The sequence below is a fragment of the Lucilia sericata genome, unplaced genomic scaffold (genome assembly GCF_015586225.1).
Source record: "Lucilia sericata isolate MDLA Ls3-8-SP2 unplaced genomic scaffold, ASM1558622v1 Contig000628F_arrow, whole genome shotgun sequence".
In the NCBI taxonomy this organism is placed as follows: domain Eukaryota; kingdom Metazoa; phylum Arthropoda; class Insecta; order Diptera; family Calliphoridae; genus Lucilia; species Lucilia sericata.
In genome coordinates, this window is record NW_023994634.1 from 65,001 (window position 1) to 85,057 (window position 20,057).

Genomic DNA, 20,057 nt, shown 5'->3' on the forward strand with positions numbered 1-20,057 from the left:
CTGACATAACTCAAAATTCCGTTGCAATTTTCAAGATTTCATTAAATTTATCACATACAGGCAGACATAGTTGTGGTAAGCATGATCTAAGAGCAACATATTATGGTTAAATTTATGATTGTAGTCTACACATATTATGGTTTGTATAACTATTTTAATATATCATATTATGATTGAATATAGTTGCAATATTTTATTATAATATTTTCCTATTTATCATAACATTATCATACATGACCATATTATGATCCAAAATGATAATAATATGATCCAAATGCTCTATAACAATTTAATTTAAAAATATGTATCCAATACAAAATAAATTTTATGTGTAGGTTTAAATGGTTGTAAATAGCATTATATGTTTGCATTATTATCGTTCTTTAGTTGTTGGAACAATAATAATGTTTCGGTGAAACATATACAAACAATACAGTAAACATAGTATAGTAGTAGTAACCATGACGAACCATGTTTTTCTTTTGTGTCAAGGACGAAGCTACTCTTTCATAAATAGTTAAAGGAGTCATATGGTCGGCCTGGCTGTATTATCTTTCTTGTTTTTGAGTTATAACAGTCATGTAATAAATTAGTAGATTGTATATTTTAAAACAGTATGTTAAGTGACAGGATGTCGCAACATAGTGTCAGTAGTAAGTTTTTGACATGTATAGGGGAATGATATTTGCCAGATGTTCATGCCAGAAATATAATGTGAGCGAGCTTCTGTAGTTGTCGGATCATATCCATGACATACAGAAATGATAGTTTTGTGTTCTCTGAAGAGAAGCAATATACTTCCGTGGCTCAAAGAGATGCTACGTCGTGCACGGAGTCAGAACGTATGGACATTATATTTCAAAGAATTTACAGTCCTTTCAGCACTCGATGATAAATTACAGCTCAGATACCAGTTAGAAGCCTAATCGAGTTCCTACTAAGAGAAAAGAGAGACCTAGTCCTTCCTATTGTCAGAGTGGGCCAGAACTGTCTCGATATTCTACAAGTGGTGATATTTGATCATCTGAGTTCCGTCTCACTAAAAGCCCATTCATCGATCAATTTTGATAGGGTCGCCAGGGGAGTGTGAATATCCTTTTGCGCAAGGGTTAAGTATAGGGACGACCCTTTGGTTGCGCATTCATTAGATATTTCATTGCCCCTGATGCCCTCATGTCCTGGAACCCATATGAACTCAACGTGATGTTGTGTCAGTTGTGCCAACGATTGAATACAATTGAGAAGACATTTCGACTTAATAACATTGGAGTTAAGAACCTTGATTGATGCAAGGCTGTCCAGGTATATATGTATAGTCGAATTTTCAAGATTTAGTTCCCGGATTCTTCTCGCGGCAGTATAGATGCCATATATCTCTGCCTGAAGGATCGTGCAGGTGCCAGGTAGTCGAAGAGACAGTAGAAGATTTAGTTTTTCGGAGAAGATTCCCGATCCCTTGCCCCTTTCTCTCTTTGAGCCATTAGTATAAATTGAGATCACGTCGTCCCTAAGAACAGTGTTTGCGACCCAATCATCCCTTTTCGGTATTCTGGTCTTGAATGATCTATTAGAATTCAGTGTAGATAGAGTATAGTCTGTTTTCTGCCCCATGATTGGCCTGCCTATCTTTTGTAGGATGGTACCATGACCAATGCGATCGTGCTTCAGTCCGTTCAACTGTTTAAGTCGTAGAGCAGATTTAGTAGAAATGCATTTGATATATGTATCAAGGGGAGTTATATTAAGCATCGTCCCTAGACAAGCCTGAGGGGTGGAGCTCAAACAGCCAGTGATTGCAGGAAATGCTAATCTTTATACCTTGTTTAGAATAGAGAGGTAAGTCTTGGTATCCAACGCTCTCCATCAAACAAGAGCTCCGTGGGTCAAAATAGGTCTTATAACCGGGGTGTACATCCAGTGCACAATGTATGGTTTAAGACCAGTCGAATTTCATTCGACTCTCAGTATTACGTTTCCACGTGAGCTTAGAGTCTAAAATTACGCCAAGATATTTGCCTTTGCTTGAGGTATTCTGAATGGTACCATCCAAACACGGAGATCTGAGAACTTGAATTTTGTACCTACTGGTGAAAAGAACCAGTGGGAAGAAATTTCCCTTGAATAAGAAGCATAACGTTGTCAGCATATGCGACTACTTTGAAGCCCATCCTACTGAGTCTGAAAAGGATTTTATTTACGACAAGATTCCAGAGGAGTGGAGAGATGACACCACTTTGTGGCGTGCCCCTTGTCACAACTTTCCTTATCTTGCCAATACCCATATATGAGTTAATGGCTCTGCTCTTGAGCATATTTTCTGTCCAACTTTTTATCCGCTCATCAACACCTAGGTCACCCAGTGCATCGACTATTGCGGTTATGTTCACGTTAAAATCTTTAATATATACCAGCATTTAAATTATCTTAAGCATAAACATCCACTTTTATTTTAACAACTTCTTTAAAATCCATTCGACTAAACGACATACACATGTCGAGAGGGAAACATATAATATAAACCTCCCAAAATATTATTAATTTACTTAAAGGCAGTCATATGGAAAGAAGAAACCCCCTCAACTACTTAAAAACATATTTATAACATACAATATGAGTAAGAAATCACCCCATAAGTATGCTATTATTTATAAGCCTTAAACATATGCAACATATTTTTGGGTTAATACTTAATTCAACGAAACTTACCCATAACTTAAGGTACCATTCTTTAAATTATTCCCCACAAAATTAACTGGTTGCAAAGGCAACTGATTATGTTGTTGTTGCTGCTGTGGCAGCTGCTGCTGCTGTTGCTGTTGTAAGTGTGATGTATTTGTTAAATGTTGAGTATTAGAATTGACATTTGTTGGCGTTGATGATGTTGTGGTAATAATTGGATTTTTTTGAAAACTAACTGCTGTAGAATTATCAATCATATTTACTGGCTTTATTATGGCATTCATGCATTCTTCCCTTGGCACCAGGGACATGTTCATGGAGTCATCCATCTTATTTTTTTTTTTGTTTAATCCTACAGTATTTTTTTTGTTTTCTTGTTTGCTTGTTTTTTTAAGAACACAATTTAAGTTAAAATGTTTAATAGTATGTTTAAACTTATTATTGTTGTTGTTGTTAATTTACAACATTTTGTTGTTGTTGTTTTGTGAATAGAATCTCTAATGTTTCAACTGATTTCTTATTTTTGTTGTTTTTTCTGCTTCAACAGTGTTTGTTGTCTCTACTAACGATTTATTGTTATACTGATTAGTGTCTGATGATAAATTTAACTTTCTAAGTTTTTTTCTTTTATTCAGCTATTTATTCCTCTAGTTATCTGTCTGTCTTTCACTTTAATTCTATGTCAGCAATATTTATTTTCTATTCTATAACTATTTTTTCCATTATCAATCATGTTCTATTTTGTGTGCTTTTTTTTCTTCTATAGCAATATTAATTTGTTTATATGTATGTAGATATTTTCACTTTCTTTTGTTTAAATATTCCATATTTTTTTTCTACTTTACTTTTTATTTATCAACTTAATTTAGTTTTTCTTTTGTTTGTTTTTTTTATCGCATTCGTTTTATAGCCCAGCTGTTTTTATCCTTTGAGATTTTCATAATTGTGACGTTTATTTTGTTTGCTGTTGTAGTTTTAGTCGTCGTCGTTGTTGTATTGTATCTGCTCAAGTACTACTACTACTCAAGCTGTTGTTGTATGAGCATGAATTACTAGAAAGGATGTAGGGATGTGTGGTCTGGGTAACTGCAAAGATAAAATAAATGAAATACTACATTAGTACATTGAAATAAATGTTTATTTATTTTTAACATTTGCTGATTAAATAGAGATTTTTTTCTATTTTTATTATCTTATTGTCTGTACGAAATGTAAAAAATGATTGTGGTAAAAATGTAATGTAGTAAATTTAAAATAAAATATTTTAGAATGTTTTTAAAATAATTTTATATTTCTCTCTATTAATAAATTAAAACAACTGCTCAATTGAATACGATTTATATTTTATCCAGCATTTAAAATTTTAATTTTTGTTAATTTTTGCATGTTTTTAGATGTGATGTTCAGCATACGTTCGACCGAAACTTTTTATACCCACCATCAAAAAAGATGGGGGTATATTGTTTTTGTCATTCCGTTTGTAACACGTCGAAATATTGGTCATAGACCCACAAAAGTATATATATTCTGGGTCTTTACTAAATTCTAAGACGATCTAGCCATGTCCGTCCGTCCGTCTGTCTGTTGAAAACACGATAGAGTCCGAACGGAAATATCTAGAGGGTTGAAATTTTCTACAAATAGTCTATGTTTTGGCATAGCTGGTTTAAAAACAGCTGTATGTCAATTAAATTCCACATAAACAAGTTTTATATGAACCAAAATCTCCCTACCAAATTTTATGAGAATCGGTGCATAATTGACCCTACCCCCATATAAGGTCCCTCTCAGAAAAAGACTATAACGCTCTTAACTTGCCTACAAATGATAGCGATGCAACGAAATTCGACATAAACATGTTTTAAGTGAACCAAAGTCTCCCTACCAAATTTTATGAGAATCGGTCCATAATTGACCCCACCCCACATATAAGGTCCCTCTCAGAAAACGACTATAACGCTCATAACTTGCTTCAAAATAATAGCAATGCAACGAAATTCGACATAAACAAGTTAGGAGAACTAAAATCTTTCTGCCAAATTTTATGGAGTTCGGCCCATAATTGACCATATCCCCCATATAAGGTTCCCCTCGGAAAATTAGTTTAAAGCTCACAACTTTCTTAAAAATACCAGTAAATCACGAAAGTCAACATAAACAAGTTTTAGAGGAACTAAAATCTCTCTGCCAAATTTTATAAGGATCGGTTCATAAGTAACCCTACCCCCGATATAAGGCCCCATCATAAATTAACTATAACGCTCAAAATTTGCTACAAAATTATAGTAAAGCAACGAAATTCGACGTAAACAAGTTTTCGGAGAACAAATATCTGTCTGACAAATTTTATGGATATCGGCTCATAATTGACCCTACCCCCTATATAGGGTCCCCCTCATAAAATGGCTTTAACGCTCATAACAATAACTTGCTTCGACATTAAAGAATAATAACGAAATTCGACATACACAACTTCTTCAAAATGATAGAAAGCAATGAAATTCGACATAAATAAGTTTTATAGGAACTTAATTCTTTTTTGAGGTCTGTAATTGGCATTATCCCCTATCATAGAATGCCGTCCATAACTGGCTTAAAAATACCAGTATAGCGATAAAATTCGTCGTGAACTAGTTTTATGGGATCTAAAATCTTTTTGTCAAATTTTATGACCATCGAGCCATATTGGATTAAAGCCTTCATATAAGGCTTAGAAAGCATTTATATTCGACAACACAAGTTTTATTGAATGCAAAATCTTTGTAGATTTTTAGGAGGATCCAAAATTTACCATAAGTAAATTTACAGGAAATCAAAACATTAAAAAATTATTAAATATGATAAAATAAGTGCTACCATCACCCTAACTATATTACTATTTATATATGATAAATCAGTTTAGAAAAAATCCAATAAATGATTAAATTGTAGTCGCAAAAACACCGGTTGTTATAGTATAGGTCCACTTTCCGAAATTCACCTGAAATTTAAGACATATGATTTAATGGTGGGTATATAGCACTCTTACTTGTTTTAAAATACCATTTATATTTGTGATAAGTATTAAATAGAATTAAGAAATATATTTTGTCTATGAAAACACTGAATTTGATACAAAACTGACTATGTTTGCTGGACGTTTTAGTTATTTCCTTAATTATACTTTGTATGGAGTCTAGGATCAAATGAGACCCCATCATAGAAACTTACATATGCTGATTTTTGTATATATACATTATTATGAGCTTAAAAGCTCTAATCCTAAGTTCTGGGTGTCCAACCAAATTCAATTGGCTTAGTTCTTAGTACTTGTTCAAGTGTCATAGGTACATTATTTTGATAAATGCGATATCTACTTTGTTAGAAAATTTACATGAAAAGGCGGTCGGACCATCATGGTTATCTCTGAATCAATGTGGGTTACAAACATCAGTAACAATACATAATACCCTCCCCGCTATAGTAGGGACGTTGTATTTAAATCAAAAATATCCATGATATGTTTTTAATCATATCATTATTTATATGATTTCTATCGATTAAAAAATAAAACTTTAGACACAAGTTGAAAAGTGTTAAGGGGTAATTAGTCCCCATTGCAAGTAAGGAAAACTGCAAATTAACGCAATATTTTTTGAAGAGTTCGATAGATATCGAATCAATTATTTGCAAAATAAAACATTTCTAAATCATTGTGTTATATCCTTTCGTCAGTATGTCTGTCAATCTGTCCGACTTTTTGTCTGACAATCCGTGTATGTATGTCCTGCGTGTCATGTCGCTCAGTCTATTATTCCATCAATACGTTAGTTGTAGAGTCGAATAGATGCAAGGATTGTATATGCTTTCACTCCCTTGCTGCAGCACCGTTGTTTACGACATTGGCAACTGTGTTGACAGAACAAAACATAAGTATGTATGTGGAAACAGCACTTCCTATGGGCACCTTCCCAATTTCGAAAGAGATAAATAAACTGTATTTTTGTGAGTTAGTAATCAGCTCCTCTCTCCTGGGATTTGACAATTACATGTTAATTGTATTAAATACAAAGTCCTAGCTTAGCACTGTCCCAGAGAGGAGGGATACATTACAACGCTCTTTATAGGTCATTTGGCTTAGATGTAAATGAGAGATCGACTACTTTATCTTCTGTACTCTAGGAATTTTACTTGTCGGAATACTGGCATCAAGTATATAGCAGAGATCATGCCGGTGTCTTCTCTTTTCCTATTTCAGCTTCTAGCTTTTCTTTTGCATTGGTTGAAGAAACCATTTCATACGAGGTTGACTTGGGCGTGGTGCTCGCAGTTAGAGGATTCTGAGGATCAGTATACAGACGAAAGTACTGCCTTTCAATGCATATACATACATATACATATTTTATACTCGATGTATGTCTGTCTGACTACTTGTTTGTCTCTCCAACTGTCTGTCTGCCTGTCTGTCTAATTAAACATTGAAATGAAACAAATTTTGAGATGTCGTTCTTATATATCGGTCTATCCATTCGACCTTCTGATTGTGTTCTGACCATCTTACTGTCTGTCTATCCACATAAAACTTGTAATCAATATATTTCACAATATTAATAATAATAATAATAATTCAATGAAATTTTGTAGATAATCTTCAATTGAACATAAGAACATTTTTATACCCTACACCACTATAGTGTTGAGTATATTAGTGTTGAGTATATTGAGCTGGTGTTTGTTACACCCACCTTAAAGTATACTAATCGGTTCAGAATCACTTTCTGAGTGGATGGCCGTCTATCTGTCGGTCTGTGTGTCCATGTAAACCTTTTGAGCACCCTACTGGTCGCAATTTTCTAGATAATTTGTTGACTTGGCATATACTTTTCTCTTGGCCCAAGGATGAAGCCTATTGTAATCGGTCCATTATTTCCCCTAGCCTCCATACAACTCTCAGAATAGGGCTCTTGAGCTCATAATCATGTTAAATACTCTAGTATCTCTACAAAAACTGGCACAAACAACTAAGTTTTATATAAGCAAAAATGACACTAGGGCCTTTATTTGATCCTAGCCCCAATATAAATCCTGTTTTAAAAATGTCTTAAACGACCAAAATTTGCTTATAACCATTATTATCGCGGTGAAATTTAGCATAACTAACTTTTATATAAAAATACATTACTCCTTTAAATGTTATAGGGCTGGAGCCTAATTCCCATATAAAGCCCATTTTACAAAATTTATTTTTAATCCATAAATTGCTTAAATACACCGGAATTAAAATAAAATTCAACATTAAAGTTTCATTGTAATTTTTCATGGTGTAGGGTATTATATGGTAGGCCATGTACGACTATACTTTTCTACTTGTTTTAAAATTTTCGGTGGTGTATTAAAACTTAAAAACATCTTACAACAATATAAGTATGTTTGATGTTGTAAATTTGTAACAGTTTCCGTTTCTGCTAAAAACTTATTCACAAAAGAAAGTTGAAAAAAAAAACTTATTTTTTTTGCGCTATTCTTTGATAAGATTTGTTTAAAACAAATTTGCATTTATTGATTATGTATATTCATAATCATAATCTGTGTTTATTTTTTTTTTTTTTTTTGCTTTCATACTTTGGCGGAACTATTGAATGAAGCACGTACATTTTTTTTCTTTTGTAGTTTGATGAATAATCGAAGCATGAAGCTATACTATATACTACTTGCTATTTTTCTATATTAATACATTCAAATTATTTAAATAGCCTCTACGAGTATGTTAAAGACAGCATTAAGTTTTTGCCACCCTTTGCATAAACTTTAGTTATGAAATTTATAATTTTACTTGCCATAGTAGTGGCTGCCACAGCAAACTTATTACAATATACTGGTTATAATTATGATAGTTATAATGTACCAGGAATTAATTATCCCTCCTACAACAAACCGCTTGTGTATCATCATCATAATAACTATGTTGTTAAACCACAGAGTCCACCACAATATCCCAATAGCAATGTAGCGGTATGTGCAACATATAATGGTATTTGGAAAACATTTGCAAATATATATCAATTTAAGGATGAAGTAAATCAAGGACTGGGTAAGTTTTTTTTTTAACTTAAATTCTAGAGAAGAAATATTTTTAAATTATGTAACATTTAAGCCTGGAATTTTCATAGTTATGGCTCTTGTCCCAAGCCTCAGAAACCTTTACCGAAACCGGTAGAACCCATATGTGCTACTTACAAAAATCAACTAAGAACTTTTGCCAATGCCTTGGCTTTAGAGGTGGATAATTTAATTAATGGAAAAAGTAAGTTTGATTATTTATATTTAATTTGTAATATTTTTTTTATAAAACTGTTTTTTTTTTTTCTTAGATTGGGTTAAACTATTCAACGGTGTTTGCCCTCATATCTCAGAACCTATAACAACTACAACTGCTGTTCCTTTTCCCTCTACTCCTTGCAGTAATCAGCCAGTTTGTGGTGTTCTGAATGGTGTTTGGAAAACATTTCCCAATTTAACTGAGTTCAATGCTGAAATTGCTAAAGGTTCTGGTAAGTTTTAGATTTTTTTTAACTTTATACAAGAGAAAATTATATTTGATTTCGATATTTTAGGTTGGAGCTTTTATAGTTTTGGCTTTTGTCCTCAACCTGAAGTTTGTGCTAAATTTGAAGACGAATTTCGCACATTTTCAAGTTCTTTAGCTGTAGAAGTGGAGAAAATTGTTAGTGGAAAAAGTAAGTGGTTACAAATTATATATTCGAATTTAAAAATATATTTCTTAATATAATTACTTTTAGATTGGGTCATTGTTGCTTCTGGTGCCTGCTTAAACACACCCACACCCTCACCATCACCTGCCACGCCCACTCCATCTACTACCACTCCCTCAACACCCACTACAACTCCCTCTACACCTAGCACCACTTCTTCTACTCCTGCTACTAACACTCCACCGGCTTCAGTTGAAGATAATGATTTCAGTATCAGTACCACTGATACTACAGAGGCTTCAACAACTAAAATGTCTACAACTCCTTCTGACTCCGATTCTGATTCGGATAAAACAACTTCCAAATATTCCACCACCAATCCTCCCGATAATGTAGATGACAGTGCTGCCACACTTACCACTCCTAGCGGTTGTCAAACTAATCATCGTATTCAACAGAATAATAATTATCATGGTCCATATGTAGAGGGTTCCTTCCACTATAATCATAACATGTTTAATCAGGCCAATATTAAACCCTATCACAGAAAAAAATATTAAACGATTTTGAGAGAACATAAGCGTTCATTACGGACTTTTCCTAAAAATTTTAAAAACTTTAAATAACTTTCATTTTTTGTCAAAATATTTTGGTTTTAAATACAGATCAATTATATCTTAAAAATTAAAAAAAAAAACCTGAGTCAAAACTTTCCAGAAACAATTAATAAATCTAAATTAATTATCTTCTTAATGAAAATTTTAATTATTTTAGCAACATTTCCACACCTAAATGAACTATTCAAATTTCATAATCACTACTTTTTCAAAACTTCATTAGACTCATCTCAAACTAAATCATGGCTGTCAGTTGCAAACTAAATGACATACTTTCTTACATTACAACGTAATACAAATGTCTTAAACATTCCATTGGAGATTCAAAGAAAACAAGTGCGCGCCACAAATTGTTGTCCTAATTTCCTGCAAACACTTTTGAAATTGTTTTACCTAGTCATGTCGAAATAATGCCAGTATATATTCTGGAAAAATATATTGTTGCTTGAAAAAAAAAAAAAAAACAACAATAGAAGCCAGTAAAATATGTTATATAAAATCTAGTAAACTGCCAAAAACAACGTATGTGTATTATGTAAAAAGACGAATAACTTATAGGAAATATTCTAGATCGCTTTTCAAACTAGAAACAACAATCAAACAATAAACAAGTAAGAAAGTATAGTCGGGCGTGGCCGACCATATGATACCCTACACCAGTTATGAATATTAAATGTGATTTATTTTTCATAATAAAGCATTTATCTTCAATATTCCCTTGTTCCGATACATTTAAGCAATTTATGGATGAAAAACTAATTTTCTGAAAGAGGCTTTATATGGGGGCTAGGGGCAAATATGGACCAAGCCCGATAAAATTTTGTGAATATATTTATATTTACATAATATTTTATTGTACTGAATTTCATCGCGATATTTGTGTTTATAAGTTAATTTTGGACATTCAAGTAATTTTCTGAAGGGGACTTTGTATGGGAGCTAGGGTCAGATGAGGCCCGATCTTTATGAAATTTACCCTGACAAAAATCAAGACTGCTATAAAACTTAGTTGTGCCGTATTTTATGGATATATCTGTATATTTAACATAATTATGAGCTCAGAAGCCCTTTTCGGGGGACCTGTTCTATGGGGGCTAGGTGAAATAATGGACCGATTTTAACCATTTTCAATAGGCTTCGCCCTTGGGTCAAATAAAAGGTGCGTGCCAAATTTCATCCAATTATCTTGAATATTGCGACCTGTACCTTGCGCACAAGGTTTACATGGACAGCCAGCCAGCCAGACGGACGGACGGACATAGCTTAATCGACTCAGAAAACGATTCTAAGCCGATTGGTATACTTTAAGGTGGGTATAGGACGAATATTTTTGTATGTTACAAACATCAGCACAAAATCAATATACCCTCCCCACTAAAGTGGTGTAGGGTATAACAAGTATGAAATTATAGTCGGGCGAGGCCGACCTTATAATACCCTATACCTGTTACAAAAATAAAATGTGATTTAGTTTTCATAATAAAGCATTTAAGTTGAATTGTACCTTTTCTGAGGTATACTTAAGCCATTTATTGTTGAATAAAATTGTGGACATTTAAGACAAATTTTGAAGGGGGCTTTTTATAGGGGCTATGGTCATATGAGACCATATAATTATAAAATTCATGAGAGTTATCAAGGCTAGTATAGATGTTGGTTTTGCAGCTTTTTGTCGAGATACGAGTATATTAAACATAATTATGAACTTAAGAGCACTATTCGGCGGGTTCAGTTGTATGGATGCTTGAGAAGTGTAGTTAAATACAAGTTTGACATATTATATATCAATGGAAATGAAATTGTGTCAAGTTCTTAAATAAAATAAAATTGTATAAAAATTTTAATATTTTTTTAAAACAAATTTCTTTGAAAAATTATTTTAGAAAATTTCTGGAAAAAAATCTGTTTAAACTTGACCCAGGATTATTACTATTGTTTAAAATTTGTTGCATTTTTTATGTAGGTCTTAAAGTATGAAATACTAGAATTATTTAAATAAATTTTTTATGAATTTTTGCCTTCTGTGGCTGTTTTTCTATAGCTCTTGGCAACTCTGGTTGTTGCTGTCAAATTTATACATATCATTAAAGTAAACTATAATTTATTATTCCTTCAAGGGACTGCAGAAAATTATGTTTCTGTAATGGTCAGCAAAAAAATATTAAATAAAACAAACTTTAAATTTTCTGTTTTAAACGAAGACTAAGAGACTAAACAGTAAAACATTTGTTGGAAACGAAAAACACACATAAATTTAAACAAAAAATATTTATATTTTAATATACACACAATTTAGAAGTGTTATGTTTGCAAGTATGAAACAAATAAGAATCTATAGTCGATCATGGTTGACCATTTGATACTCTACACCAGTTATGAATTTCAAATGTGATTTATTTTTCTTAAAGAATTTGGTAATGTAAACTAATATTCTGAAAGAGGCTATATATGGTTGATAGGGGCTAGAGGCAAATAAGGACCGAGCAGCATTTCATTTATTTATGCTAAATTTTCTTGCGATACAAGTGGTGCTAAGTGAACATTTGAGTATTTCTCTGAAGAGGGCTTTGTATGTGGGTTAGGATCAAATGAAGCCCGATCATTACAAAATTCGACATGCTCATCGCGACTTGTACATAATTATGGGGACTAGGTGAAATTATATACCGATTTTAACCGTTTTCAATAGGCTTAGTACCTATATATAACAAGTAAAAAGTCTATATTCGCCGGCACAATAATTTGATTGTGCTTTCATGCTCGACACCAGCATGATTGTACAATATTCATTTTTTTAGAAATTTTGTGTGGCAAAGGTCGTTGCGAATAATATTACAAAGAATTGACCTATTTTGTTTACCGCAAGCATGAAACCGACGCGTAGGCAAATAACAATCATCCCCAAAATATTTTTCTCTCGGGTATTTCATAGACAAACTATGAGTATTGCTCAAAAATTGCATTTGTATGATAAAATTTCCCGATACACAGTACAAGCATGCTAGCACAATCACAACAAGTAAGAAAGTATAGTCGGGCGTGACCGACCTTATGACGCCCTACACCAATTATGAATATTAAATGTGATTTATTTTTCATAATAAAGCATTTATCTTCTATTACTTTGTTCAGATATATTTAAGCAAGTTATGGATGAAAAACTAATTTTCTGAAAGAGGCTTTATTTGGGGGCTAGGGTCAAATATGGACCACGCTCGATAAAATTTTGTGAATATATTTAGTTAATATTTATTTGTGCTGAATTTCATCGCGATATTTGTGTTTATAAGTTAATTTTGGACATTCAAGTAATTTTCTGAAGGGGACTTTGTATGGAAGCTAGGGCCCGATCTATATGAAATTTGGCAATGTCACCAAGACTTGTATAAAACTTAGTTGTGCCGCCTTTTATCGATATACAGGTATATTTAACATAATTATAAGCTCAGAAGCCCTTTTCGGGGGGTTCTGTTCTATGGGGGCTAGGTGAAATAATGGACCGATTTTAACCATTTTCAATAGGCTTCGTCCTTGGCACAAAAAGCGCACAAAGTTTACATAGACAGCCAACCAGCCAGACGGGCGGACGGACTTAGCTCGACTCAGGAAACGATTCTAAGCCGATTGGTATACTTTAAGGTGTTTATAGGACGAATATTTTCGTATGTTACAAACATCAGCACAAACATAATATACCCTCCCCACTAAAGTGGTGTAGGGTATAAAAATCAAATCAAATTAATTTTGATATCACACAGATGGCACAATCCAACCACATGGGCCTCTTAAGCAATGTTGTTGCTTTTTATCAAAGCAACTTTTTTGATGAAATTTTCAGAGGTTTCGCGTATCTTTGCTCATATCTCCGTTAATTATGGACGGATTTTGCTGATTTTAAATAGAAAACTTGTCTGATAGAATTATTGAAGATTTAGATCCCGAAGCTATCAGACAGACAGAAAACATACAAAAATACAGGTAGACGGATAGACATGGTTTAATCAACTCCTATATCTACAAACAAGGTTCCAGAATATATATACTTTTTAGGGTAGAAAAATTATATAGTGGAAATTACAAACGGAATGACAAACTTATATATACCCTTCTCATGAAGGTGTAGGATATAAAAATGCTATACAGCTACTCATGTAAAGTATGTATTTATACATATACATACCCATGTATATAAGTAAATGTGTTTACAAGTATATAGTAATATTTGCTATATAGAACTGTGCATGCACTTATAATCTCGATATGAATGCATATACTCTGTATGTATTAGACATACTCTAAAAATAATCCATGTTTGTTGTTTGATGTCTTTTAAAATATTTTTGGTATAGAGCTGGTTCAATTCAAATAAAAAAACGAAAATTTTTAATAATGCATAGGTACTTGGTGTATTTGGAATATTTTTCTTTTAATCGGCCCAGTTTATGCATAAACCAAGGTAAATATATATAGAGAGAGTAGATTTTGTGAGCCCATCTAATATATATAAATAAACTAGTATACAGATGGACTAGAATTATTATATAATATGGAAAAAGAATCGCATGTAAAGCAACACAACGTAATGACCGCAAAACAAAAACTATTTGGCGTTGCAAAAATAAAATACTACATAAAAATTGGGCCACAAAAACAGCCACATTAAGGGTTATAATATGAATACTATAGAATACATACTTATGTCTAATGTACATACATATTTATGTATGTATGTGTATGTGGGATTTTCCATAAAATTTTTGTTTTATGTAGTTTTACAAATAAAATTTTTGTTAAAAAATAAAAATTTATAATTTTCTGAGTACATTAACATTTCTATGTATTCCCCCATAACTTATCACTTTAAATCTTGTATTATGTTAATTTAATTATATTTTTGGAAAGCTCATTTAGTTGTTCTTAAGTTAAATTCATACATTTTACTACAATTCATACTAATTTTAAATTTAAACAAATTCACAAAATTTTCTTTTTTAATAACTTTTTTGTTTGGAAATGACAATTAGTCATTTCCCCCCAAAGTTTTTTTTTTTTTAAAGTCAGCAAAAATAAGTTTGTGGGAAAATGAAATGATTACTTAAACAAAACTTCCCCAGACAACTTTCTGTAAAAGTAATTAATTAAATTATATAAATTTTATAAATAAACAAAATTAACTAAAACGATTGCAGAAATTTTTTTTGTGGTAAATGCTTTTGTAATTCATACGTTGTCTTCTTTAATAGGATTGTTTAAAACAAATTTTTTAATATGCAAAAAAAAAGTTTAATTAAACATTAAAAAAAATTACACTCACAAAACTTTTGCAAATTGTGCAAAATTCCCATTATTTAAGTTTAAATAAATGTAAAATTCTGCTTACGTACTTTTGTTAACGTTAACAATCTTAAACATTAATTCAACTTTAGCATTTTGCCATCATTTCAATGCAAAACTATTAGAAATTATACACTTTAGTAACAGAAAAAGTTGAAGAGCTTTTTGAGAAAAGTTGTTAAAAGAAGTTTCAACAAGGATCCATGTAACGCTACTGTTGCTGTTGATGTCTTTCCTACACAATAAAGGTCAATTTTAAATATGTTTCAAGCAGAATTGGAAAAATAAAATTGTTAAATATTTTAATTTTGCAACAGCAGACTTATAAACAAACAATACATTTAATTAGTGCTTTAAAATCATTTAAAAATTTGTCATATTTAATTTTTCATTTACACTTTAAGAAAAGTGAAAATTTCAAAGAAAATTAATTAGAATTTAAAAGAAAATTTTGATAGAAAATATTAAAAGTCAGATGAGAACTTTTAGTACTTTTTCGTTCCTCAAATAATACTCTTGGAAATATTTGGTAGAATTTGAAAACATTCACCTTCATGAGAAGGGTATGAATGTCGAAGTGCTTTACGTAAACACCTGCCGTGTTGGCCTTATCTCACGGTGGTCTTTTTTACCCACAGGTTGAGCTCTTGTGACAACTCACCACCGCTCCTTTGTGTATCTTACACTGCTCATGTACTCAAGCTATCTAATCTCTGACCATTTCTGCTCGGTTGCTTAACTTCAGAGATGTAGAAGCATCACTTCCGTTTACAACCGAGCAAATGAGATGACCTCTGTTGAGTCGGAAACAGCACCTAGAGACGTATTCGGTAGTCCGAAACATGAATCCATTAAATTAGCAGAGAACACACTGTTGTTAATCTGGTATGAACACAGTTTTCCCTGAACATACCTGTACCTTTCATCCACCACCATTCAACCCAGGGCACTATCTGACACATTCATAGAGAACAACATCCGAAAGACTAACTCTAGGTATACGGGCGGATAAGTTCCGTATTCCGTTTAAAACCGCGCAAATGGGATGCCCTCTGTTGAGTCGGCAACAGCACCTAGAGACGTATTCGGTAGTCTGAAAACGAATCCATCAAATAAGCCGAGGGCTTTGTTCTTACTCACTGTGAGTAAGACTCAGAAAATACAGAGTCTTCCCTGAACATACCTGTATCTTTTATCCATCACCTTTCAACCCAGGGCACTTCTCATTTATGCGACACATTCATAGAGAACAACACCCGAAACACTCACTCGAAATATACGGGCGGATAAGAATCGTATACCACTACATTCATCCTGTATGATATACACTTAACTTTAAGTCATTCCTAAGTCTACAGACACTACGTGGATTCCGAAAGAACCTCAACCAACTGACCAGAAAGGACAAAGTCCTGCGGACAACTGGGCACCCGCAATAGGTACCAGATAATGTGGTGCTCTGGTTCGACCCCATGTCAAATAATTCCAAAGAAAGGCCGAGGATACATTTGATCATCACCAGTTTATAGTCCTAGCGGACTAGAGGTATTTTTACCACTTCTTTTCTCTGCAATTGCAATCACATCAAGATGGGGTCTTTCATCAAGGTAACATGCACCCGGGGGCGTGAGAAGGTTATATATAAGTTTTCCACAATATAGTTTTCCTACCCTATGAAGTATATACATACTATGTATATTGTTGATCCTTATAGATATCGGAGTCAATATAGCCATTTCCGCCCGTCTGTCTTTTTGTATGTCTGTCTGTCCGTCTGTCTGTCTGTCTGTCTGTCTGTCTGTCTGTCTGTCTGTCTGTCTGTCTGTCCGTCTGTCTGTCTGCCTGTCCGTCTGTGTGTCTTTTGAAATCCATTTTCTGAAAACCCCAGATATCTTCTTGGTTTTTTTGCTTTGCGTATTTAGGTTTGTTTTGTTTCGTTTGGCGTTAGTTGTTGTTTTATGTTTTGTTATTGCTAAAGTAACGTTACAGTTCTGTATAAATAAAAGAGTAATGCTTGTTCTTAATCCGTAAACTCAGGAACTAGGGCATCCAATAGGATAATATTTCAAATATATATTTTAGGGATGAGAAGTGTTCCTGTAAAGTTTTAAATTTGTCCGGCAGATGGCGTCAATTTCACCCAAACTGTTGAATCGATTATTTTAAAATTGGGAGAGGTATATAGGTATTTACATGTATGTCTAATCAAGGGCCTGCAACGCGGACCGGGTGCCACTAGTGTAAAATATATTAAAATGTTATTAAATTAAACTTATTGTAAACACAATATGGTAAAATTATATAAGATTCGGCAAAGGCCAATATTGAACTTTTAGGTTCTTGTTTTTTATAAATTTCTCTGCTAAACATACATTTTTCTGCCATTCTTTCTAGATTTCATTTGCTGTTCTTCCAAAATTATGACATTTTTATAATAACGTTCAAAATGCCCACTACTATCTTACTTTTATTTTCTCTTTATGTATTTCGTGCAAACTATAAAAATTATATATTTATTACTAATAATAAAGAAAAACACTATATTTCAATTCAATCTCTAAGCCATGCACTCCATTTTTATTACCCTATAGAATCACCACTATTAAGCCATTCGTAAAATATAATAATAAATGTACTATTGAGAAAAGTACGTGCAGATTTCAAATGAGCCATTTTATATTGTTCTTCCTGCAGTTCTTTTCGTATAAAGTTCGAATTGGTGAGAGAGTAGAAAAGAGAGAATTCATAATGAGTTATCAAAGGAAAAACACTTGTCTAAAAATAACTTTTTGTTACGTAAAAACGGATTTTATGTGCAAAAAATAATGTAATATTTTGAGAGATATATGTATATTAAATTTTGCTCTTTGTAGTCGTATTTTAAAAGGGTTTTATGTATCTTAAGGTAAATAATGTTGTTTATTATTTTTAACTTTGTTAGCAAAAGATTTTTGTAGTTGTAGCTATTTAATAGAAATTGGGTCTTTTAGAAGGCAAAGTTCAGTTACGACCTTCATGGAATTCAGTACCAATAATAGTTTTTGTTTCAAATATTCAAATTAATTAACAATAATTTCTAATGTTTATTTTTTCCCGGAACTAAATAATTAGAAATAAATTATCCTCTAATGCAATACATTTAAAGCAAATTCCTTTTTATAAACAGTTTTTAACGTTTAAAATTAAAATTTATTTCATTTCATTCTTTTGAAGAGTTCGAACAAGTGACAATTTGCTATAATATTTTTTGAATAATTTTAAAATTCATGTAGCAAAATCACGCAAAATTAAAAAGCACGGTGTGATTGAAGTAAAAAAAAAAAAACTTTAAATTAAATAAAATATTAAACGTCAATTGCAAAAATTGTAATACGTTTACAGTTGCTAAATATTAAAAAACTGCCTACGAAATGTTTAAGTATAAACAAAAATTAAATTCCCAAAGTAACAATTGTTTCCGAATTATTTGACGTATGTCAATCACACTTCTTTTATATATAAGTCTTATAGCAAATAGTTCAATACATTGGCCTAATTATATTCTTTTCACGCTTACTCATACATATGTATTTATATTTCCTTTACTTTTTACTTTTTCAAAGGCTTAAAGGAATTCAAAAATACTTGTTTATGTGTGTCAGGAAATATTTTCTATTTTATTGTATACTAGCTATACCCAGTGTGCTTTGCTACCCTAAAAGGAATATGTATAAATAAAAATCCCACTTAACGATTTTGAAGATTCTAACTACAACAGTTTTCCAGATTTATACTATGTTACATATGAGAGATGTTAAGCAAATTATTGCAAGTTCGCCTGTTTCTATCTATCGCCAATTTCTATCAATCTATGAAAAATTTGAAGAATATAAGAGTTTCCAAGATACAGGAAATTTTGTATTTAATTCATATATGTTGTGCCAAGCCACCTATTGAAAGTCCGCCCGTTATTCTCTAAATGTTCCCATGAATGACAAATTTGAAGATTCTAGCTCTAATAGTTTCTCAGTGGGAGCTTCAAGCTCCCCAGATGAAAGCCCGCACTTTTTCCCCAAAATGTTCAGATGAATATTAAAATAATTTGTGCAAAATTTTAAGAATCAAGTTCTATTAGTTTCCCAGATAAACGAAATTTAATATTTAATTCATATGGGAGGTGCAAAGTTCCAAATTGATAGTCCGCCCGTTATACTCTAAATGTTCAGATGAATGTCAAAATTCTTCAATAAAACTTCAAAAGATTGTTCTTCGAGCAAAATTTGAAGAATTTAGTTCCATTAGTTTACCAGATAAACGAATTTTTGTATTTAATTAATATGAGAGGTGCCGCTTCCCTCATGGGTAGTCCGCCAATTTATGTTTAAATAGATGTTAAAGTTATTCGTGCAAAATTTTAAGATTCTAACTGTTATAGTTTCCAATGGGAGGTGCCACGCCCCCTAATGCTAGTACGCCTACATTTTGTCCTAAATATTCATATTGACACTAAAGTGGCTGCGACAAAATTTGAGGACTCTAACTGTTATATAATCTCAAATATACAGATTTAATATTTTCTTAATATGGGTGTGGCTCCCCGCCCACTTGGAATTTCAAAATAATAAGTAGCCCATTACCTATTCCAGACATGCAGGAATACGCTGTGAAAATTTGAAGAAAATCGGTTCAGCCGTTAAGTAGTCTATAACGTTCAAACATACAAACAAACACACATTCATTTATATATATATATAGA

General features: G+C 32.2%; 1 protein-coding gene across 1 annotated transcript in view; it reads right to left on the bottom strand.

The window, feature by feature from the left end:
- LOC119606845 (ATP-binding cassette sub-family G member 1) overlaps positions 1-20,057 on the bottom strand; it is a 91,345-nt gene that overhangs the window by 54,548 nt on the left and 16,740 nt on the right. Inside the window, 1 exon segment of the mRNA XM_037960493.1 lies at positions 2,707-3,765. Within this exon segment, the coding sequence (XP_037816421.1) occupies positions 2,707-3,008 (302 nt within the window). The 5' untranslated portion in view covers positions 3,009-3,765.